A 27,436-nucleotide genomic window follows, 5' to 3' on the forward strand; every position below is an offset into this window, starting at 1 on the left:
GCACACACAATGCTACAGGAGGAATAAACACATTCTGAGAGAGAGGCATGCCAGTCTGTCGCCCCAAATTCAGGACAATCAAGGGGGGGGGGGGATGAACAAACCGGCAGAACCTGAAAAGTGTCATTTCATTACAGTATGTGCACACAGCAGTGTGTTGACATTACAGTACATTTCATTACAGTATGTGCACACAGCAGTGGAAAAGAGACCAACAAAACCAAAACATGATGGAGGATGAGTCAGGAGGTGACAGAGGGGTGTAGGGAGAGAGAGAGGTGGTGAGATAGGGGCAGTGGTGGAAAAAGCACTCAAATTCTTTTACTTAAGTAAAAGTACCAATACTGCAATATAAAAATGCTCTGTTACAAGTAAAAGTCCAGAATTCAAAATTTACTTGAGTAAAGGTACAAAAGTATTGGCATCAAAATGTACCAAAGTATCAAAAGTAAAAGTACAGAATATTTGAAAATAGCAGATCTACAAGCTCACAACGCGTCGCGATGCGACACGTTGTGAGCTTGTAGATCTGCTATTTTCAAATAGCCTATAGGTATAAAATAGGGCTAAAGTGGTGAATGCAGGCATCATAATATCATAATTTATATCTGAAAAGTAACTAGCAACTAAAGTTTTTAAATAATTGTAGTAAAAGTAAAAGTACAATATTTGCCTCTGAGATGTAGTGGAGTAGAAGTAAAAGTATTGGAAATTGGAAATACTCAAGTAAAGTACAAATACCTCAAAATTGTACTTAAGTACAGTACTCAAGTAAATGTACTTAGTTTCTTTCCACCACTGGAGATAGGGGTGTAGGGAGAGAGAGGAGAGCAGAGAGGAGAGGAGAGGAGAGGAGAGGTGTACCTTGAAGGAGGCTGAGCTTATACCGGATTCTGCCGTTCCGTACGCTCTGCCGGAGTCTCGCTGAAAGTCACCAAATCGTCACCGTCAAAACGTTTATGTGTGTGTGTGTGTGTGTGTGTGTGTGTTGGGGAGGAGAACACTCAAGGTCAATTTTTTTTTTAAAACACGCCGGAAATCAGGGTGAGTTAGAAGTGGAGGGTTTGAGGGGGAGGTGGGGTTGGGGGGGGGGGGGGGCAGCCGGTTAGTGGAAGTGGAAGAAGGAGTTTTTTTTTTGCAGCCAAAGAGACTTATGGGTGATTTTATACTTGGTTGACGCGCCGATCTATACAGGGTTCACACACATTTTTAAAGTAATGCTAGGTAACTTTTTCAATAAAACTAAAGTTAAATTGTATACCTTTTGTGAGTGGCAAATGTTTCACAACACCCACTCCTTGAATTTCACCCCCGAAAGCCTTTTATTTATATATTTTCTATTGAACGTTGTCGAGGTTGACTTTCCCTCGAAAATGACATCATCTGGCCGGAAAATGAAAGCGGAAATGCACCGGTTTCCTGTTTGGCCAGGAACTACTGCACCGGTTTCCTGTTTGGCCAGGAACTACTGCACCGGTTTCCTGTTTGGCCAGGAACTACCGCGCTAATAACAAAAAGGAAACTCACGCTGATTTTAAGAGATTGTATCATTTGAAGAACGAAAAACAACAGAAAAAGAAAACACAGCTCACGGTAACTAAAGCTCCACTGGCTAAGAGAAACGATCCACAGATCGTATAAAACAATTAAAAGCTTTTTGAAATGCTTCCGTCTTCCGGTGAAAACGAATGGAATTCTGGGTAACGCAGTAATAAACGAACATTTTTTGAAATTTGTACTGTACAACTTTAACAATGAATTTTCAAAACTTTTCCATAACCAAAGTATTTTAACCCCATTTCCAGGACTATATAAATCATACAGTACAAATAATGAGACACTTAAACCAGTGTGCCATCAATGGCCCCAAGACGGACTCGAGCGAAGGTGTCACGTGACAAAAAGAACAGGTCTACAAGCTAACAACGTATCGAGTGCATTTTACCACATTTTACCTGTCTTTCACGTAATGTTTGACAAAAACAATGTATTTCGTTGCTGTCGGGGAGAAACCTCTCATCTACAGTGTCACACAAAAGCATTTCGAGCTTGTAGATCTGCTACTTTTGCCATTTTAGAATTTGAATCCTGAAAACTAACAGTTTTGAACATTTTCCAAAACATTTGATTAATTCCAAAACCAGTGGTGTGCAGAGACATTTTGAGGGGCAGGTGCTCAAGTAAATTATACTTTTTTTTGTTTACTTGGTCTGCTCTTTTTTCCCTCTACACCTATACCTCTTTGCCAAAAATAGCCGATCTACAAGCCCACATCGCCTCGCAGCGCGAGGCGTTGTGGGCTTGTAGATCGGCTATTTTTGGCTAAAGTTCTCCTCAGAAAAGGGATGCTAGGTTTCGAGTGGTTATGGTAAAAAGAAAAATCATGTCACATAAAGATTTGGCGGACCCCCTGTAGTAACTCTGAGGACCCCCTAGGGGTCCCGGACCCCCTGCTGTAAACTTTTAAAATGGCACTTCAAAAGGGCACTGGTCAAGAGGGCAAAGGGCAGGTGCTGTAGCACCACCTAGAGTCTATCTGTGCACGTCCCTGTCCAAACCTTTTCCAGGGCCTGGAAAACTGTTTTTCTAATTTCAAAAACATTTCCAGGAATTTCATGACCGTGGGAACCCTGTCTATAAGCTCACAACAATGTAAACCGGCTACCGTGTGCGATAGAGCGGCACGCACACCAAGTACAGCTCAGGCTTCAGTTTAACTGTGTGTGTGTGTGTGTGTGTGTGTGTGTGGGGGGGGGGAGGAGGTGGGTAGGGGAGAAGAGGGTTGCAGTGAACGCAGTGAGTGAGCAACGCAGCCACTGATTGGCCGACGAGGGACGGTGACAGAGCCGTCGTCCCATTGGACGGCGGAGGGAGTGAGAGGTAACACGCAAAAACAAAGCAAAAAAAAAAAAGAAGAATATTTATACTGCGTTTGTAGTAATACTCAGGCACTGCATGCCGTTAGAACGCCAGGCGGCTGTCGACGCTCGCTTTGCATGCTGTGTGTGTGTGTGTGTGTCCTGTTTATCCCCTTTTTAACCCATTAAGACTGGGAACGCATCTGTGTCATTTTTTGATTTATTTGGCTATTCAAGCTCATAGCGCAGCTATGAGCTTGTAGATCTGCTATTTTTGAATAGCCAAAGAAATCTTAAAATGACACAGATGCGTTCCCGGTCTTATTGGGTTAAGTGTGATGTTTGTAACTGCACTTGGTACTGTGTGTGAGTGTGAGTGTGAGTGTGAGTGTGTGTGTGTGTGTGTGTGTGTGTGTGTGTGTGTGTGTGTGTGTGTGTGTGTGGTGTATCCATGGAGTATTTCCATTTTTTTTCGGCAGAATCCGGTACATTGTACGGTGGAGGGATAAACAAAGCAACAGAGGTCAAACTCAAAGTGAAGGTGAATAATGGATGGTTTGTGGATGTGTGTGTGTGTGTGTGTGTGCGTGCGTGTTGGCGTGCTGCGGGTACTTGCGCTGCATGCAGACCATACCTTACTGTGAGGGTCGGCAAACATCCGTGTGAAGATTTCACACAGTCTCTTCAGCTCCACCCGACTGCAGAGAGGACAACAACAAAACAGCGTCATGGAGGATGGATTGACTGTACTTTGGGGTGTATCGATACAGTAATTGCATCGATTGTAATTTAAACGATTTGACTGTATCGACATGCAAACAGCAACATATCGTATCATTTGCTTTGTATCGTATCGTTTTGCAATGCAAATAATCGATTGTATAATCAAAGTATTTGTGGGTTGTATTTAGCAATTTTAAGAATAAAAAATCAAACCCTGTGTGAAGGTAGCGGCGCCTTTGATACATTATGTCATCGATATGTGTTTATAATGTGTTTATAGCCATGTGTCACGTGAAGCTTGACCAATCACTTTGTTGACGGGTCTGACCAATCAGAACGTTGACGGGTCTGACCAATCAGAACGTTGACGGGTCTGACCAATCAGAACGTTGACGGTGAACACGGACAAAGTCAGGTATAGAGCAGGATCCGCTCTATACCTAAAGGTATAGAGCCGCTAGCGCCGCTAAAAATGTAATCTCTGATCTGAGACCATAGGGTGGGAATGCTGCTTTGTGATTGGCTGACCTGAGTGTGCGCTGGTTCTTGAGCAGTGCCTGCAGACCCAGGAGGCCCTCCTTCCTTTCAGACCAGTTGGCACTGGCACAGCGGTTCAACACCTGGATGTGGACACACACACACACACACACACACACACACACACACACACACACTTCAGGTTAGTGCATGGATTTGTTTTTACATAAATACATGGATTAAAGCTAGTTAAATCTCACGACTGAAAATGTCCTAATGTGCGATTTGTGAAGCCGTGTTAAAGGATCCCCCACACACACTAGTGCCGATTCCTAAACAATGAATACATTATGTACAATTAGGATGCTTTAGTAATATTGTTCCTGCTGTTCTACATACTGCCAACCATGTGAAGAAATCACAGATTCAGGCTTTAACCTTTGCTTTTATATGAACTATCCGAGACGATTAAGATATTATGGAAGATACTTCTGAACATATTGCTAGTTTGACCACTTCAAATGCTCTAATCTTAAAATAACCGAAAATAGCCTTTCTACAAGCTCTCAATGCGTCTCAGACGCATTGAGAGCTTGTAGATCGGCTATTTTCGCTGCGCAACATGCTTCCATAGAAGACATGCTGGCTTCTATGGAATCCAAATGACTGAAATCAGTCTTGGCGACTGAGAACTTTAATCCATGTAAATACATTATTTTCTGCAAATATAACCAGTTTTGTTTTTTACCAACATTGCTGTGCAGCATTCATTCTGGGCTAAACCATCAGCAAAGTGAACTGGCCTTTCCCATAACCAACTACACAGAGTCAGTATCAACAGTGAAAACATGGTTCAAAGTTCATCCCAGTGCACACCAGGACTGTATAAATGGACTATTTGAGCATCATTTGCGGATAGAGGATACAACTACTGTATGAATTAAATGAAAGAAATGTCCAGTGTACACTCTGAGTTAAACATGAGGAAAAACTAACACTGAGGATTTCACAGTAGATTGGGGGGGTGTATGTGTGTAGATTGGGGGGTGTATGTGTGTAGATTGGGGGGTGTGTATGTGTGTAGATTGGGGGGTGTATATGTGTAGATTGGGTGTTGTCACTGACCTCGGCCACGTCCTCGGTCTGTCTCATGTAGGTGGGGATGGCTCCTCCGTTCCTGGAGCTGTAGGAGCGCTCGGAGCAGGCGCTGGAGGCGTCACTGTTGGCGTCGTCGTCAGAGTACATGCCGTAGTTCTCGTAGCGCCGTCTCGCCGGCTTCTTCTGCGGGGGAGGGGGGAGGGGGGAGGGGGGAGGGGAAAGTGCCGGGGGTTGGGCGGGGCGTGAAACAATACAGAAACACATTATAGTAGCTACTCGAAACAGCGATTTTCAGGTGCCAGCCCTGCTTGTCAATGCTGAGCCCTATTGGTTGGTTGGGTCTTGGGTTAGGGCAGGGGTCGGCAATAGGCGGCCCGCGGGCCGAAATTGGCCCCCCAGAAATAATATCTGGCCCGTGAGATAATTTTGAAAAATATTTTTTTATTTTTTTTTGGGGGGGAGGGATTTTATTTTTATACAGTATCAGACCGATATCTATTATATCCAAATACAGAAAGATACAGTATGAATGATTTACTGAAAAGTGTTATAAACTTTAAAAATGAATGTTAAAATAATTATAAATACTTATTTCATAGAACCTGAACCCACTTTTGAAATCATGCACTCATAAACACGATGCATTTTAAAGGATTTATAACATTTTATAGCTAGATTAGAGGAAAATGAAGAAAAAAAAAATCACCAGAAAAATCGCCTGTGCTGATATTTAAACCGGAAAAAATGTTGATTTATTATTGGTAAAAACAGAACCGAATTAGACCCAAATTAGACCCGAATTAGACCGAGTTAGACCCGAATTAGACCCGAATTTTTTTTTGTGCACCCACAATTTTTTGTGCACCCACATGCACGCGCGCTGCGCGCGCGTGCATGTTCGCGGGGAGGCCCGGCCCGCGATGGAATGTCTGGGAGTGATATTGGCCCTAGGCTTATCTCAATTGCCTACCCCTGGGTTAGGGGCTATAACCCTAACCCTGGTCCTCGGGATGGTATTGAAACGCTGTTTCTCACAGTTCAACAGGTGACCTGACCAACATGTAGGAGAAAACTCCCTCCCTCCCTCCCCGCCCCGGCTTCCCTCCCGCAAACACGACCAATTGTTTGTTGAAGTGACCCGGGCCAAGCTGGATGCGCGGCCGAGGATTCAAACCCCTGGTCTCTGCGGTCACCCCTACACCACCCGAGCGCCCCCCTTGTACACTCAAGGACCTCTTGAGTGTTTTCATTAAAATAACATCCGTTGCAGAAGACACTCCTCGTTCTAATATTTTGCTGTGAGGGGAACGATGGGTACGTGTTTCAAGGAGAAAAACACGTCCCAGTACGTGCCTATATATAAAACACAAATCACATTCCTATACAAATTCAAGGAAATTAAAGGGCCTCCGCCACCTGTACAAACCTCTCACAGAATGACGGATGTCTACCGGACCAGTGGTTCTCAACGTTTTTTTTTTTTCCATTTCAAGGACCCCCAGTCCTCTACAGACCCATAAGGGCGCCGTGTCCACAAAGAACGCCTTTTGAGCTGGCAGTGCCAGTCTACCATGCATTTCTATGGTAAAGACACGCTTGGTGGTGCGCTCCTCTTCTCAGCGCCAAAGCTTCAGCGCTCCAGAAGCTGGAAACATTCCAACTGTTGGAGAGGAGCGCCGCTCTTTTTGATCCTCCTGGCTGTGTGTGAGCAGTGACAACCCGGTCATTTACGACCGGATCGTTATCACACAACCAGGCGAAGCCTGTTTACATTGTTTTCAGCTAAGCTATTTGTGCTAATAACATAGATCAGAATATTTGAGCACAGAAATGGTTAATGGGTTTGAACATTGTGGTGGTGTTAATAAACACTGCATGCACGCGAGCGCTATGGATATGATATCTAATATGGACATGATGTCGTGTATGCTTTTAAGTAGCTTTATTGACAACTGGTATGAACGTCAAGTATGAATTAATGGGTGTGTCACCTAATGCAGGGGTCTTCAACGTTTTCAGGCCAAGGACCCCCTAGCTGAGAGAGAGATGAAGCAGGGACCCCCTACTCTATATCGTATGAAATTGTGTTTCAGATTCAACATTTTTTGTTTACGTGGTCTGTTCTTTTTTCCCTCTACACCTATAGCCTCTTTGCCAAAAATAGCCGATCTACAAGCTCACAACGCCTCGCAGCGCGAGGCGTTGTGAGCTTGTAGATCGGCTATTTTTGGCTAAAGTTCTCCTCAGGAAAAGGGATGCTAGGGTTCAAGTGGTTGAGGTAAAATAAAAAATCCTATCACACAAAGATTTGGCGGACCCCCTGTAGTAACTCTGAGGACCCCCTATGGGTCCCGGACCCCCTGCTGAAGACCCCTGACCTAATGTGTTCCCCCGTAGCTACACACATTGGTTCCTATCAACATCTCCACAATATCCACTATGGACATGATATCCACGGCGCTCGTCCTCAGCTCAAAAGGGCGTTCTCAGTGAACGCGGCGCCTAGGGAGTGCATTTAGATCAATCATTTGAACTGGGGGGTCCACATTGAGAACCACTGTTACTAGTCTATAACGACAGCATCATTGCATTGGGGGGTCCACATTGAGAACCACTGTTACTAGTCTATAACGACAGCATCATTGCATTGGGGGGTCCACATTGAGAACCACTGTTACTAGTCTATAACGACAGCATCATTGCATGCATGAAAACACAACTACACACACACAGGTTAGGAGTAGAAGCTGACCTTGGTCCGCAGTTCTCCCAACAGCTGACAGCGTTTTAAACAAGAAGTGAGAACCGTGGGTTAGACAGCGGAAAAACACATACATACGGTAAGGATACATGCATACATGTAGAGGGAACATCACAGAAATACATGTGTCTGATTTCCATGTGTCTGTGTGTGTGTGTTTATGTGTGTGTGCGTGTGTACCAGGGCGTCTGCGAGGGCCTCCTCCACGTCTGAACCCGTGTTGAGGACTCGCATGGCGCTAACCGACGAGGACAGACGACTGGACTGGCTGATACCGATTAACCCTGATCCTGCACACAGGACAGGGAGGGAGAGAGAAAGAGAGAGAGAGAGAGAGAGGAGAGTTGAGTTAAGTGTCACAGGAAAGACATTACAAATTTAGCTGTGATATATATTCTACAGACTGCCTTAGAGGGTCTCAGATCCTCTGACGCGTAGGGCTGTTACAATTATTACTAGGGTTGTCCGATATTGGCTTTTTTACCGATAACCGATATACCGATATTGTCCAACTCTTAATTACCGATACCGATATCAACCGATACCGATATATGCGGGGATTATTGTGATTAGGGTAAGCTCAAATTTCATATCACACACACCATATACAGTAAGAACTCCTGTAACTTATTTATAAAGCAAAAAAAAAAAATTCAAAAAACGATACCGATATTTTCCCGATATCAATTTTTATGCTAATATCGGCCGATAATATCGGACATCCCTAATTATTACATAATAGTTGGTCTGTACGAAAATAGCCCGATCCACAAGCTCACAACGCCTCACATCGCGATGCATTGTGAGCTTGTAGATCTTTTATTTTTGGGAAATAGTTAGAAAACGTTGTACTGTAATAAAGTATATTCTAGTGCCATTACTTTTGCGCTTTTTCTCAAGTAAAATTGTCAATTGTGAAGACTTTTACTTACAGTATTTCTACATTCACTTTTTGCACTTACATGACAGGGAAGGTAAGCATGGTTGCATGGATTAAAATAAGTATAAATGTATAAAGTAAGCATGGTTGACAAAACACAGCAGGATGGTGTTGCTGAGGGTCTCCACGTTGGAGCCAAATAATAAGGAAACAATTGATAGGAGAAAGAAAAAAAACACCCTCAATAAAACAAAAGCAACCCAAAAAACTATTCAGGTATGGGATGGTTGCCCTGCCAACAGAACGGAGCAGAAACATGCGATTCCACCCAAAGCTTCTGACGGAAACGTTGCGTCCGGGAGCACAATGGAAGAAAAGAACAAAACAAAATCAAACAAAATGAAAAAGAGAAGAAGCGGACGGATTAGAATAAAGCGAAAATAAAAAGATGCCGTGAACCTAGAAAATGAAAGGAATGAAAAGAAAATGTAAAAGTTGATGGAGAGAACGAAGGCATTAAACGGATCGGGGTGGTTGGGTGACGGACGGACGGACGGACGCGTTTTAGAGGTACTCAGCCTTCACCTGCAGCCCCGAAAACATCAGGGCTCCCATGGAGAGCTCCTGTGGAGCGAGAGTAGCTCCTCGATGCTGCAACCCAGAACAAGACACACAATCCGAGTCAGTCACACACACACACACAGTCCCAGTCACACACACACACACACACACACCAAGAAGGACAGAAAAACACACGCAAAGGCGCTCGCTGTTAGAACAGACTGAGTTGTGAGAGTGGAGAGGAAACAACCTCAACCATGCAAACAAAACACTAAAACGCCACCATGCAGGAAGTTGGTGTGAATATTCATGCGTGTGTTTGTGCGTTTGAATGTGTGCGTCTAGAATGCCACAACACATCTCCATGTTCAAATATTGCATAATTATGAAAAACTGTTAAGAAGATTCTCAGCCAGAAGGAGGGGGAAAAAACGCTGCAGAGTCACAAGTCTTCTCCATCTTCCCCTCTTGTTTCTTTCTCCTTCCTTAAGGTAGCTCTCCACCACAACCACGTCGGTAAGTGTTGGAAAGCGTCTGTTGCCAAAAAAAATCTGCTGTTGAATGGCCGTGGGTACACCGTCGGGTCGCCAAGTTGTAGGGAAGGGCGTCACAAGGCCCTTTCGACAGCCGTATAGCAGCAGGCTTGTTGTTGAAAAAGACATCAAGCCATAGGCTATTTTTTAGCACCATAGTAGCCGTCTGTCGGTGTCGGCTCTCAGGTGCATTCAGCAACTTTTTTTCCCCACACCTTCCAACCGACTGATCTCCTGACTTCATTGGACTGCCATTCTGTAGTAATATGTAGTCTGTTTGGTGGAGAGCTACCTTTACAGAGCGGTCGAGGGGGGGGTCGGGGTCCCAATCCCTCCCTGCCGCCTACAGCGATCTACCACCCGGTCTCAGTAACAATTGGCGACGACTCCTTCTGTGACGCACGCGGAACTGCCTCTCACATGGGCGGACCACTTAGACATGGGCGGACCACTTAGGCACTTTAAATAACTCCCTGAACTCTTGCAATACATACAATAACGATTTTATTAGGATTAAGGTTAGGCAAAGGTTTTGTTGCCCCCAGCAAGGCGGACCAAAAACAGACTACAGCCCCTAATATTAACACATTGACTGCCAGTCGCGTAGATCTACGCGAACCGATTAAAAGCCGCCACGTGCCAATCGCGTAGACTACGTGAGCTGTTTACATATTGAAACCCCATGTTAATTCGAAAAAGTGCACTTTCCGTTTTTTTTTTTTTTTTTTTACCCCTTCCGGTTCCGGGGGCCGACCGGAAACGGAATAAAACTGGTTCCGTTTTTTTCGTTCCCATCCGTTTCCTGTCTAGGAATCAACTTTGGAGTCGATTATCTCGGCTGTTGTTTTTCTCACCGCATCGCACGGTCTAACGTAATCGGCTGAAACTTCAAAATGGCGGAACGGATCGGATCGCAGTTTTCACTGCTTGCTTCACACGGATCCCGTGTTTGTGTTGAACCAAATGAACGCGAGCTTTTACCAGATTTAGCGGGGTCTATGGCGACATGAAGAAAACAAAAAAACAACAATAAAAGCTTGGCACTGGTAAGTACATTATGAGATTAACCTCTGGCGTTCAATGTGTTAAGTTAGGAAGTAGTTGGCCAACAAACTGTTACGTCGGAGGCTCACAATGTACGACTCGCTCGGCGGTGCCTCACGTTGCTCAAGTCCGCCAGAACCGACTCAGCACCGTTCGAGTTATGTACAGATAGGAACAGATTCGTAAATTATCGTCCCCCCCCTAGGCAATGCCAGCGCCCAGCACTATGTCCACCACGGACGGAGCTGTCATCCTGGACGTGTAGCATGACTAGGGTTGAAGCAGTTTCACGTGCGTCACTGAAGGGGGGGCGTAACAGAGAAGTTACTGAGACCGGGTGGGAAAAGGCCTGTTTGCTGTCTGTGCTCTGGGTGAAGGTGAAGGTGAAGGTGGAGGTGGTGGAGGATGGGTGGAGGTTTTTTTGCGTTAACTACTCACCGAGCGGGGTGAAGGAGCGTACGGGGCTGGTGTCGCGGCTGCTCTCCCTGCTGGCCTCGCGGCTGCAGCCCTGGCTCATGCTGGGCCGGGGGATACGGCTGCCCCGGGCTGGACACACCGCCGAGCACCCCGACCACACCCCGAAACGCCACGCAGGGAGAGGAGGGGGAGGGCGGGGTGGGGGTGGGGTGGGGGGGCAGAGAGAGGGGGAGGAGGAGGAGGAGGGGAAGAAGAAAAGCAGTGAGGGAGTAAAGGAGACAACAGGAAGAGAGAAAAGAGTACAGAGAGACACACAGATGGAGAGAGAGAGAATATAAGACATATATTTTAGACAGAGAGGAACAAGGGGACGCAAGAGCCAGGATATAAAGGCACATGATTGAAAGACAGAAGAGAGGAAAGAGAGACGAACTAACATGCTTTAGAACATTGGTTCTCAAAGTGGGGTCCGGGGACCCCCAGGGGTACTTGAGGGGGTTCCAGGGGGTCCCCAGCTAAATGATAGATTAGGCACCAAATGGACCCTTATGGGTCTGTAACTCTGAGAGTGTACAAATGGAACCAAATGGACCCTAACGGGTCCATTTGGTTCCATTTGCACACTCTCAGAGTTAAATTAACATTGATTTTACAATATAAATTGGGGTCCCATAGATAGAAATGCCGGTAAATGGGGGTCCGTAGCCTAAAAGCTTGTCAAACGTGGGGTCCTTGAAAATTAAAATGGTGGAAAATCACTGCTAGAGCCGTAAAAATCTTCTCTTATGGGGGTCCTTGGCATATCTTTTCAAATGGGGGTCCGCGGGCTAATAAGTGTCAATTTGGGGGTCCTTGACATGAACAAGTTTGAGAACCACTGCTTTAGAAGACTGAGAATCACACGAGAAGGTGGAACACAGTTGATTACACACACACACACACACACAAACACACACACACACACACTTTTTCTCACACTCCCAAGAACACGCAGAGTGGACAGAAGCACAGAGAGTGAAGTGAGGGTGAATCTGGAGGTGAGGAGAAGGTGGGGTGGGAGGTGGGAGATCTGCGTCTTTTTTTCACCCAAGTGCCATTGCAAGGGAGGGAGGGAGGGAGCCGATCATTGGCCGACAGCGTCCGCAAATAGGACCAATCAGGGGGCAGGGGGGGGGGGGGGGGGGGGTTGGTTGGTTATATAAAGGGCTCCATGAAGCTGGACAGATCTTGCAGGGACAATTCAAGATAATTCCTTATTCGTTATCTTGGTTGATTAGTAAGGGAGGTTATCGCCATGGGAACCAGTCACCACAGAAACTACGACAACAATAACATCGCGGCGGCGGGAGGGGTCGTTAGAGGGCGTTAGTTAGAGAGAGGTGGATTGTGGGAATGCGGGACGGCCAACCACGACAAGAGACAGGTTTATACAGTATATATGAGAGAGAGAGAGAGAGAGAGAGAGAGAGAGAGAGAGAGAGAGAGAGAGAGAGAGATAGATAGATAGATAGATAGAGAGACAGAGTAAGAGACAGAGACAGAGACAGAGACAGAGACAGACAGAGAGAGAGAGAGATGGCTGTTCAGTCGGTCGGCTTGTCGGGGGCGGGGTCTTACCTCCTCTGCTCGCTCCGTTGTAGATGGAACTAATGCTGGAGGGGGCTGGAGGAGGTGCACCGGAAGGAGGGCCATGGGACGAGGAGGAGGAGGAGGAGGGAGAACAGAGTGAGGAGGAGAAGGAGTGGAGGCGTGGGGAGAAGAGGAGAGAAGAGAAGAGAGGGAGGAGAGGAGGGTAGATTGTGTTGAGGTTCACGAGACAGTCCAGTGTGTGGGCGTGGCAAAACGTGCGCACAACAGACATTTCTGTGCAACTAATGCCTAAGTTACAGTTAAGCCGTGCTACGGTGCCCCACCATGCCTGACAGTAGCAGATCTACAAGCTCACGTCCACAGCGCCTTGTGAGCTCGTAGACGATCGGCTGGTCACAGGCTTAAAGAGATAGTTCACCTCCAAAAATTACTTTTTTTTCTCTATCGATTCGAGTCACCCCATGGAGACTTGGATTCATGTGTCTCCTACCGGAACCGCTGCCTACCGGTCTGCTTGGTCATCAAATTATTGGCTTAGGAATGCGACGAAAACTAAAATATATCCATGAATGAAAGTCTCCATGGGGTGATCTAATCCATAGAAAAAAAGATTCCCCAGTCCGAGTGTTTGTTCGTCCGGACTGACACTAAATGGAATCCGGTTGGATATACTGCATCAGTATCAAGCCCACTTACATGAGTGTTTGTGTATGTGCGAGTGCACTGCAGTGCACTGCACCAGTGTTGATTTCGTCAACTAAAACTATGACGAGAAATGTTTGAAAAACTAAGCTGATGATGACTAAAACTAAGACTAAATATATTGACAATTTTGTCAACAAATAATAACTAGACTAAAATGTTAGTGAGGGACCTAGTGGAGAAGAGATCCAGTAGAACTAAAAGACAAGTCATTTTATGTTTGGATGCGCTCGGGTGTTGTGCTCTGAAAATAGCAGATCTATTTCAGCACGTAACCAAGTGTAAAATCAGCCATTACGACGCCATCAAGGCACCGCAAACATACATTTTAGTCAACTGAATCAACTGTGGATTTAGACGACTAAAATCTGATGATATATAGTCTACTAAAACTAGACTAAAATTAAATGGAATTTGATTCAAAAGAATATGACTAAAACTAAATCAAAATTTGCTGCTGCACTGTAAGTGTGTGTTTGACAGAAAAAGCTCATGCAAAGGTGAAGCCTGTTAAAAGTTGCAACGACACCACAGTGAGCGTTAAAGCAGGCTTTACAGTTAGGATTCAGAACCTGTGTGTGTGCATGTGTGTGTGTGTGTGTGTGTGTGTGTGTGTGTGTGTGTGTGCGTGCGCTCACCGACAGACAACCGCGTGGGGGAGGAGTCTCTGGAGCAGCCCTGGCTGCGGGGGATGCGGCTGCGTCTGTGAGCGGACCCCCCGGGTCCTCCGGACAGGACCCCCCTGGGGGTCCCCGGGGCCTGCAGGGTGCTGAGGGCCGTGCTGGTCAGCAGGCGGCCGGGGGAACCGCTCCTACTCCCCGCTGGAGAGGAGAGGAGAGCAGGAGGAGAAGGAGAAGAGGAGGAACAAGACAGAAAGGAGGGAAGGAGTGGAGGCGAGAGAGGAACACACAGACAAATCAGAGCCTTATTATTAACCACTTAAACGCTCTAGATCAGTGGTTCTCCAACTTTCACATTTCAAGGACCCCCACCCCTTAACTCTGACAGTATACAAATGGAACCAAATGGACCCGTTACAGCAGTGGTTCTCAAACTTTTTCATTTCAAGGACCACCCAAAATTATATGTATTTGGCTGCGGACCCCCATCTCAAAATATGTTGTTCCAGGGACCCCCAGAAGCAAAGATTTGAGCTTGCTTTAAAAATAAATAAATATATATATTCAAATATTTGCACAAGTTTTCACGCTTTAAGAAAAATAGATCTATAAGCTCATATGAGCTTGTACTGTATATCTGCTATTTTTGAATAGCCAAAGTATAAAATATGGTTATAGTGGTTAAAATGATTGTGACACTAAATTAACACATTTTGCTGGGGACCCCCTGGTACCCCTCCAAGGATCCCTGGGGGTCCCCAGACCCCACTTTGAGAACCAAGGCGTTACAGGGTTCGTTTGGTTCCATTTGTATCCTGTCAGAGTTACAGACTTTCTAAGGGTCAATTTAGAACTCCCTCAAGGACCCCTGATAGTCCCCGGACCCCACTTTGAGAACCAATGCTCTAGACTAAGTAAACTAAGACCTGAGTTGTCTCTGTACTTGGACCGCTTTTTTTTCTGTCTACGCCAAAATTGCTTTGCCGATCTTCAATCTCACAACAAAGCGTTGCAGCATGACACGTTGTGAGCTTGTAGATCTATTTGTGGCTACTGTTCCCCCCCAGAACAGGAATGCTGTGGACTCAAGAGTTCAACTCAGGATATTGCTGCTGTGAAAGTGTGTGAGTTAAAAGGATCCCTGGCTAATACGCCTTATATGACTTAATACATTATAATTGTCCTCTATAACTAAAATGTAAAATGAAAAACACCTTAAATATTTGATTTATTTTAGAAATGGTTAATCTTTCACTCAATATGGAAAACTCCCGTCGCAAGTTGATGATGTCATTTGTCCATGTGTGGTCTAGCCCAGAGTGTAGAAGAGAGAGTAACGTCACGCTTTGATCTCGCCGCAAAGCGGGCTCCTATGGGGCTATAGTTCCAAACATTGGAACTATCTCATTGAGATAGACAGAGCACTTCCGCATTCCATTCTTACGATGGGAGTCAACGCTAATGTCATAACTCTCCATACGGCTCTGGTTCAGCCCTATGAACCATATGGAATGCAGGTGCAAAAAAAAAGTTTTTAAAATATTGATTTGATGCTCATGTTAACCTTAGGAGGTATTAAGTTGTTTTTTATTTGCACAAGCCTTTCATACATTCCACAGGGCTAGACCACACATGGACAAATGACATCATCAACTTGCGACGGGAGTTGTCCCTGTTGAGTGAAAGACAAACTATTTATAAAATAAATGTGTTTTTATATTTCTAATGTTAGTTATAGAGGACAATTATAATGTATTAAGGCATATAAGGCTTATTAGCCAGTTTTTTTTTTTTTTTTTTTAAGTACTTCAACACACTATGGTTCAATGGTGGAACACACACTCAAAAGAAAAAAACAACAACAACACAGCAAACATGATAAAGTTGAATACAGCTGGAGAGAGGATTCTTGGGGGCCGAGTGGGGGGGTTTAAATCAAATGTCTGTTTTTTTATCAAGGTGTACAGTCCACCCACCAAGACCTTCTGTCTCCAAATGCAAAGCCTGCGTCTACTGTAGCTGTAGAATGACACACAGTATGTACCAAACACTCGCTGATCCACAAAGGCTGCAAATTAAAAAGGTGGGGTAAGTGATATTATTTTGTTAAACTAAGTGTTAAATAGCTCTATATTGTGATAGCAATCATCGTTTGTTCAGTAACAGGAGTCTCTCACTGTCTCTCCAGCTCTTTAACCCAGGGGTCTTCAACAGGGGGTCCGGGACCCCTAGGGGGTCCCCAGAGCTACTGTAAGGGGTCCGCCAAATTTTTGTGTGATAGGATTTACTTTTTTTACATTAACCACTTGAACACTAGAATTCCTTTTCTGAGGGGAACATTAGCCGAAAATAGCAGATCTACAAGCTCTCAACGCCTCGCGCTGCGAGGCGTTGAGAGCTTGTAGATCGGCTATTTTTGGCAAAGAGGCTATAGGTGTAGAGGGAAAAAATAGCAGACTAAGTAAAAAAAAAAACTTTAATCTGAAACACAATTTTATACAATATAGAGTAGGAGGTCCCTGCTCTCTCAGCTAGGGGGTCCTTGGCCTGAAAACGTTGAAGACCCCTGCTTTAACCCATACAATCCATCCGGGAACGCATCTGTGTCATTTTAGATTTCTTTGGCTATTCAAAAATAGCTGATGTACAAGCTCATAGCTATGAGCAACCCACCTGAATTGTTTTTCTCTCTGTTCATTAAAGAGCTGGAGAGACGCAGAGAGACCCCTGTTACTGAACAAACACTCTGTGGCAATAATTACTATCAGAATATAGTGCTTTGAATAGAACATTTAGTTTTAACTAAAGAATATCACTTACCCTAACCCTATAAAGTGTGTGACAGGAGTGGGGAGGGACATGGTCCGTGTACTCCATACACACAGCGCTGACCACACACACACACACACACACACACACGCGCACACACACACACACACACACACACACACACACACACACACACACACACACACACGCAGCAACACTCGATACACACATTTTCAAGAGACATGAGGCAGAAAGTCTTCCTCAAAAAACAGTGATATTGACAGGGTTACTAAATGAGTTCTAAACACGATATAAAGCTTTAATGGCTGATGATAATGTGTGGTAACTGACTATTTCCATGGTCATTGATATGATCACAATATGAATTATGATTTTGTGCATTCCTGCCATGCACCCATAACAAGCCCCTCCTTATCCCTCTGACAGATGAGCCCCCCATGTATGGTGTTTATAGCTTGGTAGCCATGCAGCCACGTTTTTAAACATTCTGTGCCTACGATTCCCAGCATGCCTCAGCCAGAGTGGGAGGAGGAGGAAGGAACCATTAACAGTGAGCAGTGTGGCGGTGCAGGTCAGGTGAGGGAGGGCAGCGGGTGGAATACAAGAACGCTCGCCCCGGGTCACCAGGTATTTCTTAACCCATTGAGACCTGAAGCCGATTCTACATGTCTCCTAAATCTCAACCGTTTTCTGAAAAACGTATGTTTCTATATCAGTGGTACTTAAACTTTTTCATGTCAAGGACCCCCAAAATGATATGTATTTGGCCGCGGACCCCATCAAAATATTTTGTTCCAGGGACCCCCCAGAAGCAACGATTTGAGTTAAAAATGTTCGCTTAAAAAATATATATATTCAAAGATTTGCACACATTTTCACGATTTTTCAAAAATAGCAGATCTACAAGCTCATAGTGTGGCACTCGGGCTCGAGTGCTTGTATATCTGCTATTTTTGAATAGCCCAAAGTGTAAAATAATGTTTTTTAGATGAAATCTATAAATGACACAGTTCCAGGTCTAAATGGGTTAAGCTAACTTTGGGTATAACTTTGGCGCTATATACATTCTATGTATTATTATTATTATAACGCAACCTGAGTACGCCTAATCCTAACCTTATTCCTAACCTTAACCTATGTCTAAACAACCTAACCTTATGCCTAAACTTAAAGGGATATTAGTCACCCCATGGAGACTTGAATTCATGGATATTTGTTTAGTTTTTGTCACATTCCTAAGCCAATAATTTGATGATCAGTGTGCAGCGGTTCCTGTGTCTCCTACCGGAACCGCTGCCGCTCATCAAATTATTGGCTTAGGAATGCGACAAAAACTAAAAGAATATCCATGAATTCAAGTCTCCATGGGGTGACTAATCCATTGGTTCTCAAAGTGGGGTCCGGGGACCCCCAGGGGTACTTGAGGGGGTTCCAGGGGGTCCCCAGCTAGATGATGGACAGGAACCAAATGGACCCTTATGGGTCTGTAACTCTGAGAGTGTACAAATGGAACCAAATGGACCCGTTAAATTAACATTGGTTTTACAATGTGAATTGGGGTCCCAGAGGTATAAATGCCATTAAATGGGGGTCCGTAGCCTAATGCATGTCAAACTGGGGGTCCTTGAAATTAAAATGGTTGAGAATCACTGCTAGAGAGCCGTAAAAGTCTTCTCTTATGGGGGTCCCTGGCTTATCTTTTCAAATGGGGGTCCGCGGGCTAATAAGTGTCAATTTGGGGGTCCTTGACATGAAAAAGTTTGAGAACCACTGGACTAATCAATAGAAAACAATTCATTATGGGGGTGAACTATCCCTTTAACCTCAGTAAAACTATGTCTAAACCTAACCTTATTCCTAAACTTAAACTCTGTAAAAACAAATATAAGAACCACTGGGGGGCGAACGAGCGTGTTTTGGGGCGAGCGTTCCAGGTTACAGTGGGTGGTACCAGTGGGTGGTACCAGTGGGTGGTACCAGTGGGTGGTACCAGTGAGAGGTGAGGGATGGGATGGTGGGGGGGGAAGAGTACAAAATAAGTATCGTTAATAATCTTACCACCGACGTTAGCGGACTGAGATCCTGATTGGTTGAGGGAGGAGGAGGAGGGAGGGGAAGCAGAGGAGGCCCAAGAGGAGGAGGAGGAGGAGGAACAGCAGGTTAAACCAGGTGCATTATGGGAGTTAGAGTGCCACAAAGCGGCATGGAGGTGTGGTGGGTGGGGAGGAAGGGGGGGGGGAGGGGTTAACGAGTGGGTGTGGTTAGAACACAAAGCGTGCGATGGGATCCGGGCCGTTTCCGAATCCACAATAAAAAGCCCCAAAAAACACCGACTTTGATCAAAGACATGGATTTAAGCAGGAAAGGAACCCGTCAGAACCAAAAGCGCTGATAAAAAAAAAACACCTTAAAGTAAACAACAACAATAACAACAACAACAACACAGTGAGCCAGCCTGGGGTGATGGAGCAGGGAGAGTGATGCATGTTGGGAAGGAAGGAAGGCCGGCACGGATGGAAGCCAAGCCTGCTCAGGATGACGGAACGTAAAATATATCCCAAATGAAATAAAACGAGAGTTATGCATATAACTAAGGTTCTACTTCATTCCTTCTGACCGCCAGAGGCAGTGTTTTCAACACCTGGATATTCATCGCGCGCGATGAATATCCAGGTGTTGAAAACACTGCCTCTGGCGGTCAGAAGGAATAAAGTAGAACACACTACGCGCACACACACACCCACACACACACACACACACACACACCCACACACAGTTCTCCCAACCACTCAGCTCCTCTCCCTCCCTTTCGTTTTCTTCCTGGAAATCTGATGATTGATCAACATTTTGTCAGATTGAATGACCATCCTGATTGAACGACGGCATACTACCGTGTCAACACAATCTCTCAAACCACTTAACTCCTGGCCTATTTTATACTTTGATATTTTGCAAAACATAGCTGATCTAACAAGCTCACAACACGTCACATCGTGAGGCATTAGTGAGCTTGTAGATCGGCTAATTTCAATATTTCTTTTAGGTGGTTGCGTACGTACTTGGGTGCCAAACCTACCCAGCCGGAAGTGGAGCAGGCAGGTTTTTATATTTAGCACTGCAGTACTTTAGCTACAGTAGCTCAGCGCTTTTGTGTGATGATGTCAAATTCACTTTATTGACAGCCAGGGCCAGGCTCAAACAGCATCTTAGTGACACAACATGCAGAGGAACACACACACACACACACTCCTCCATCCATACCCACAAATATACATATTGATCGGCATGAGAGCGATAGCATGTGGCCCACTCTTGATAACGGTAGTACACACAGAAACAGACGCACACACACACACGGTTGTACTCTGACAAACACAAAATACCTGGCGTGCAATCGGATTCGTCTGAACCTGAAGGCACAAGAACATTTGCATGGAGCTTATTGTCACCATGACAGGCAACAGATTCTTTCTCTCGCACACACACACACACACACACACACACACACACACACACACACACACACACACACACACACACACACACACACACACACACACACACACACACACACACACACACACACACACACACACACACACACACACACACCTGGGTGTTGATACAACACTCAAATTAACCCATTAAGACTGGGAACGCATCCGTGTCATTTTTTCAAGATTTCTTTGGCTATTAAAAAATAGCAGATATAGTTTTTTATAGCGAACATTTTTAACTCAAATATTTGCTTCTGGGGGGGTTCCTGGAACAACATATTTTGAGATGGGGTCCTTGACATGAAAAAGTTTGAGAACCACTGATATTATTTTTAAAAAAATTTGAAGAATCCCCGAGAAGCAAAGATTTGAGTTAAAAATGTTCGCTTAAAAAAATTATATATTCAAAGATTTGTCTAAATTTTCCACGATTTTACAAAAGAATTGCCCAATAGTCTTTATCTGTTGACGAAGTTGTCAATATATTTAGTCTTAGTTTTTATTCATCATAGCTTAGTTTATATTTTTGTCAGTGAAAAAAGGTAGACAACGATTTTCTTTTTCGTCATAAAATGCAACACTGCCTTCTTTGTATGTTGGTTGCAACTTCAAATCAAATCAAAGTTCAGATTAGCGGACTGAAGACGGATGACGGAATAATAATAATAAACGTTTTATACTTCCTGAGTAAACTTGCCCAACACTGTCTATTTGACACGTGACACACCACAAGACAGTGTGCAAACAAACTGGTGTACATTGCAGGTGTGTGTGTGAGTGTGTGTGAGTGAGTGAGTGAGTGAGTGAGTGAGTGAGTGAGTGAGTGAGTGAGTGAGTGTTTGTATTACTATACTTGTGAGGACCAAATGGACCCCACAGGTATAATGGAATATCGTCACCTTGCTAAACTAATGGCCTAAGTCAGGGGTCGGCAACAGGCGGCCCGCGGGCCGAAATTGGCCCCCCAGAAATAATATCTGGCCCGTGAGATAATTTTGAAAAAAAATAATATTTTTTTTTTTTTTTTTTTTTGAAAAATATTTTTTGATTTTTTTTTGGGGGGGAGGGATTTTATTTTTATACAGTATCAGACCGATATCTATTATATCCAAATACAGAAAGATACAGTATGAATGATTTACTGAAAAGTGTTATAAAAAAAGTATTAAAAATTAATGTTAAAATAATTATAAATACTTATTTCATAGAACCTGAACCCACTTTTGAAATCATGCACTCATAAACACGATGCATTTTAAAGGATTTATAACATTTTATAGCTAGATTAGAGGAAAATGAAGAAGAAAAAAAAAATCACCAGAAAAATCGCCTGTGCTGATATTTAAACCGGAAAAAATGTTGATTTATATTGGTCAAACAGAACGGAATTAGACCCAAATTAGACCCGAATTAGACCGAGTTAGACCCGAATTAGACCCGAAAAATTTTGCGCCCGCGCGCGGGCGTGTGTTGTGCACGCACATGCACGCGCACGTTCGCGGGGAGGCCCGGCCCGCGATGGAATGTCTGGGAGTGATATTGGCCCTAGGCTTATCTCAGTTGCCTACCCCTGGCCTAAGTCATTTTTCAGGAAAAAAAAAACTGATCCAAAACAAAACTATAGGATATTTCTTGAAATAGACGTTGCGAGGCCAAGAAAGGTGGTTAGACATTTAGAGGTTAGGTTCAGAGGTTGGAATTGGAGTAAAACATGGTTCACATACATAGATGCTTGACAGTGTCATGCGCCGAAAAATAGCCGATCTACAAGCTCGCAACGTGTCGCAGCGCGACGCGTTGCGAGCTTGTAGATCGGCTATTTTACGGCTATAGGCTTACGGTAAAACAATTTATTGACATATCAATGTCCTCACAAGTATAGCAATACAAACCTGAGTGTGTGAGTGTGTGTGAGTGTGTGTGTGTGTGTGTGTGTGCGTGTGTGGTACGTACGTTGGGACTGGGAGACCATCTTGGTCCGACTGCGCCCCCTGGAGTCCACCTGGCTGCTGCTGACGGCGCTGCTGGGGGTGCTCAGCTGCTGCTTGGTACGCATGCGGCCTAGCGTAGCATAGCGGCACAGAGGGAGAACCGTCAGAAACACACACACACACACACACACACACTACCTTACCTCTGCGCTAGTGCAGCCGCTACTCACTGCTGCCACACAGAATGAAGCCCATCATCCTATAGGAAGCACTACCACAACGACCAAGCAACTAACTAACTAACTAACTAACTAACTAACTGCTGGAAGCCACTGTTAAAGGCATTGTAGGGAACATTAAGCCTAAATTTAAAAAATATTTATATATATTTTTTTTGCATTTTTTCCCCTCTATCAGCCACTATATAATGATGCTGGGGTGTTTTCCTGCATTGAAACACAGGCCTCTTTCTGAAAACCCTATTTTCCCTGCATTGTTATTGTTTGTGCAGTTCGTTTCCCAGCCACCAGGGGGTGATGCCTCCATAGACTTCCATAGACTTCCTTACGTACCGGACAAATATAACAACAACAACAACAATAGGGAAAATAGGGTTTTCAGAAAGAGGCCTGTGTTTCAATGCAGGAAAACAACCCAGCATCATTATATAGTGGCTGATAGAGGGGAAAAAATGCAAAAAAAATGTACATAAATATTATTTTTAATTTAGGCTTAATGTTCCCTACAATGCCTTTAAATTACACATCGTTTCTGTGGGGGCAGAAAAAGAAAAAAAGAAAGTAACTGTTTTGGACATTGTGTGAGGTTTCCACCCCGACAGACGATATTCCACTATGTTATCCAGTCATTCTCTCTCACCCTGATCCACCTACGATGTACAGACAGTAGGGGGCGCTTCAATGGATCGTGCGGGTTCAGATTGCTGATGATGAGCCAACGTGCCGTTTGTAAGCAACTAAGTGTGGTTGCAGTGACTTGTACTAAGCAGTCACTTATGCAGTATAAATATACATATATGTTTTACATGTTTATACATGTTTTTATATATATATATATATATATATATATATATATATATATATATATATATATATATATATATATATATATATATATATATATATATATATATATACATACATACATACCCACACACACACATTGTATTTGCACACATCATCATAATCTTGTTCTTCTAAATGTAACCTTCAGTCATATTGGCATATGTACTTGGACCCCAATGATAAGCTTGCAGCTGTATTTAATATTTTGACCAATGTTTTGATTACAACAATTATAATAGGTAACATGATTATTGAAGCGCCCCTCACACACACACACACACACACACACACACACACACACACACACACACACACACACACACACACACACACACACACACACACACACACACACACACACCTAACCACAATCTTACCATTGTCTGATCTGGTCCCTACAGACAAGACAGACAGACAAAGAATAGTAGGTTGTAAGTTACACTTTATCACCTTAACTCACGCTCTCACACATCACTTTATTCACGTGCGCACACACACGCACACGCGCACGCACACACACCATTTCAACAGCAAGACAAAAGGATAATAATAATAATGACCCTTTCATAATAACAATACAATGTTGTCCCTGTTTGGTTGGGCGTGGCATCTTCCCTCCCTCCATCAGAGTAACGTTTGTTCATGATATTAGAGATGAGTGACCCACTCCTGAGCTGAATGATGACATCATGAATGAATGAATGAATGAATGTTGATGTGAATTAAGGGTGGGATGAGTGTTCACACAAATAAAGACAGACAAGACAGCAGGGGGCGCTATGATCTGACACAGTTAATGCATCATTTATACTCCATCGTGCCGCAGTGTCTCGTCTTGTGACAAAAATAGCTGATCTACAGCGTGCGTCGTGACTGAGCTTGTAGACAGTGGTGGAAAAAGTACTCACATTTTTTACTTCAGTAAAAGTATCAATACTGCAATGTAGAAATACTCTGTTACAAGTAAAAAGGCCTGTGTTCAAAACGTTACTTAAAGGGTTAGTTCAGATTTTTTGAGTATTTTCTGTAGGAAATACTTACCATTAATGTAGTGGTTGCAAAGGTATTAATTGATTGCCAGAGTCCCGTGGTCAGAGTTATGGTCCGTTTCTGATAAATATGAAGTAGTTCCGGTAGATGAGTAGATTTGGAGGGGGCCGCTCATTAAAATAAAAGAAATTAAAAAAACTAGCATCATTTGTATTGTTGACCTATTTCCACCATATAGAGCAAGTTTCGTTCAATTTCGACCCCTCTGTCACATGGTACTATTTTTTGTGTCATATATTTTGTGCGTGAGTAGGCTGCCGCGGCGCAGTGATTCTGGACACAAACATTAGTACCATGTGACAGAGGGGTCGAAATTGAACGAAACTTGCTCTATATGGTAGAAATAGGTGAACAATACAAATGACGCCAGTTTTTTTAATTAATTTATTTTCAATGAGCGGCCCCCACCAAATCTACTAATCTACCGGAACTACTTCATATTTATCAGAAACGGACCATAACTCTGACCACGGGACTCGGGCAATCAATTAATACCTTTGCAACCACTATATTAATGGTAAGTATTTCCTACAAAAAATACTCAACAAATCTGAACTAACCCTTTAAGTAAAAGTACAAAAGTATTGGTATCAAAATATACTTAAAGTACCAAAAGTAAAAGTACTAAATGTTTGAAAATAGCAGATCTACAAGCTCACAACGCGTCGCGATGCGACGCGTTGTGAGTTTGTAGATCGGCTATTTTCAAATAGCCTATGTATGAAAAAGGGCTAAAGTGGTTAAAGTATGTTTCATAATATAACAATGTATATCTGCAAAGTAACTAGTATCTAAAATGTTCAAATAATTGCGGTGGAGTAAACGTACAATAATTGCCTCGGAGGTGTAGTGGAGTAAAATACTTTAGTAAAGTAGAAGTACCTCAAAATTGTACTTAAGTACAGCACTTGAGTAAATATACTCAAGTTACTTTACACCACTGCTTGTAGATCAGCTATTTTGGGCGCCCAACGCCACGTTACGACGGAGGATATAGATCAGGCTTTGATGTGTGTTATTAACCCTTTGATGTGTGTTATTAACCACCCGGTTCATTGTGGATCGTTGGGAACAGACAGATGGAGAAAAGCAACAAAGAAAGAAAGAAAGAAAGGAAGGAAAAGAAAAGACAGAAGGAGGATAGAGAGGAAGAAAGAGAGGAGTATGAGGGGGCCAGACAGAGAGAGAGAAGACCTTACCATCCGCTTTATCAGTAGCATCGTCTTTAAGTGGCAGAGAGAGAGAGGGAGAGAGAGAGAGAGAGAGGGCGATGGAAAGAGGGCGAAGAAGGCAAAGAAAACAGAACAAGAGAGGGGGAGAGACAAGGTGAGGAGAGAAAAGAGAGAGAGAAGAGAAGAGAGAGAAGAGAGAGAAGAGAAGAGAGAGAAAGACAAGGTGAGGAGAGAAAAGAGAGAGAGAAGAGAAGAGAGAGAAAGACAAGGTGTGGAGAGAGAGAGAAGAGAGAGAGAAGAGAAGAGGGAGAAAGACAAGGTGTGGAGAGAGAAGAGGAGTTGGGAGAAAGGAGCAGAGTGTCTCTGTTACTAACACAACGTCTGGGGCACATGCAGATGAATCTACACAACACATACACACACACACACACACACACACACACACACACACACACACACAGCAAGGCGACGGTACTCATATCCACACCACACAGTGCACTGATATGATGCAGGCAACACAGAGGAGAGCAGAGGAAGAGGGGAGGAGACGTGAAGAGGAGGAAGCCAGGAGGAGAGGAGAGGATAGAGGCCAATCCAAGTTCTATGAGAACTGGGGAGTGTGTGAGTTTGGCATTGTGTGTGTGTGTGTGTGTGTGTGTGTGTGTGTGTGTGTGTGTGTGTGTGTGTGTGTGTGTGTGTGTGTGTGTGTGTGTGTACGTGTACATTTGTATACTTTCAGAGTTGACCTGCACTTACAGATGTGCCACTTCAAAACTTCACACGTTACTGTTCTTTCCCTGAAAGTGCCCTGAAAATGCATTTTTTTCCTCCCTTTTCTGCCCTTAAAAATGCACTGTTTTGCCCCTGAAAAGAAGTTGTCACTACACACCCCCGTTATTCCCTTCAACAGACATCCATATACATGAGAACAAAAGAATGTGTGTTGAAGAAGGTGTCAGACTCATTATGAGGCATCATAAAAGCAGTGATCATCAAAATAATTCAGCATTTTAAATGCCCTTCTTTGTCCCTCTTATTGCCCTGGGAATCCCCTGAAAATTTACTGTCTTGGCGATGGCAGGACATTTGAAGTTTTGAAATGGCACATCTGTAGGATGTTAGTGTGTGCTGTGTATGTGTGTTCATGTTAGTGTGTGCTGTGCATGTGTATTCATGTTAGTGTGTGCTGTGTATGTGTATTCATGTTAGTGTGTGCTGTGTATGTGTACTCATCCTGACAGACTGCTGTACTTTGATTAGCCCATTGAGACCTGAAGCCGATTCTACATGTCTCCTAAATCTCAACAGTTTTTCTGAAAAACCTATGTTTCTATATCAGTGGTGCTCAATCTTTTTCATATCAAGGACCCCCAAAATTATATGTATTTGGCCGGGGACCCCCATCAAAATATTTTGTTCCAGGGACCCCCCAGAAGCAAAGATTTGAGTTAAAAATGTTCGCTTTAAAAATATATATATTCAAAGATGTTCACACATTTTCTCGATTTTTCAAAAATAGCAGATCTACAAGCTCGTAGCGCAGCACTCGGTGCCGCGCTATGAGCTTGTAGATCTGCTATTTTTGAATAGCCCAAAGTGTAAAATAATGCTTTTTAGCTCAAATCTAAAAATGACACAGTTCCAGGT

General features: G+C 43.9%; 1 protein-coding gene across 7 annotated transcripts in view; it reads right to left on the bottom strand.

Annotated features, from left to right (window-relative positions):
• Positions 1 to 27,436, bottom strand: part of clasp2 (cytoplasmic linker associated protein 2) — a 151,808-nt gene that overhangs the window by 26,350 nt on the left and 98,022 nt on the right. The window contains exons 19-29 of one of the 7 annotated variants that reach the window (XM_084080575.1): positions 22,505 to 22,612; positions 14,283 to 14,465; positions 12,970 to 13,014; positions 11,374 to 11,481; positions 9,383 to 9,448; positions 8,098 to 8,207; positions 7,909 to 7,932; positions 5,184 to 5,339; positions 4,110 to 4,201; positions 3,493 to 3,556; positions 865 to 924 (exon numbers count right to left, since the gene is read on the bottom strand). In XM_084080575.1, the coding sequence (XP_083936701.1) occupies positions 865 to 924; positions 3,493 to 3,556; positions 4,110 to 4,201; positions 5,184 to 5,339; positions 7,909 to 7,932; positions 8,098 to 8,207; positions 9,383 to 9,448; positions 11,374 to 11,481; positions 12,970 to 13,014; positions 14,283 to 14,465; positions 22,505 to 22,612 (1,016 nt within the window). The remainder of the gene's footprint in view (positions 1 to 864; positions 925 to 3,492; positions 3,557 to 4,109; positions 4,202 to 5,183; positions 5,340 to 7,908; positions 7,933 to 8,097; positions 8,208 to 9,382; positions 9,449 to 11,373; positions 11,482 to 12,969; positions 13,015 to 14,282; positions 14,466 to 22,504; positions 22,613 to 27,436) is intronic. The other 6 variants (XM_084080580.1, XM_084080576.1, XM_084080581.1 and 3 more) reach the window with 6 other exon arrangements.

Source organism: Gymnoscopelus microlampas (genome assembly GCF_963454915.1).
Source record: "Gymnoscopelus microlampas genome assembly, chromosome: 15".
Lineage (NCBI taxonomy): Eukaryota > Metazoa > Chordata > Actinopteri > Myctophiformes > Myctophidae > Gymnoscopelus > Gymnoscopelus microlampas.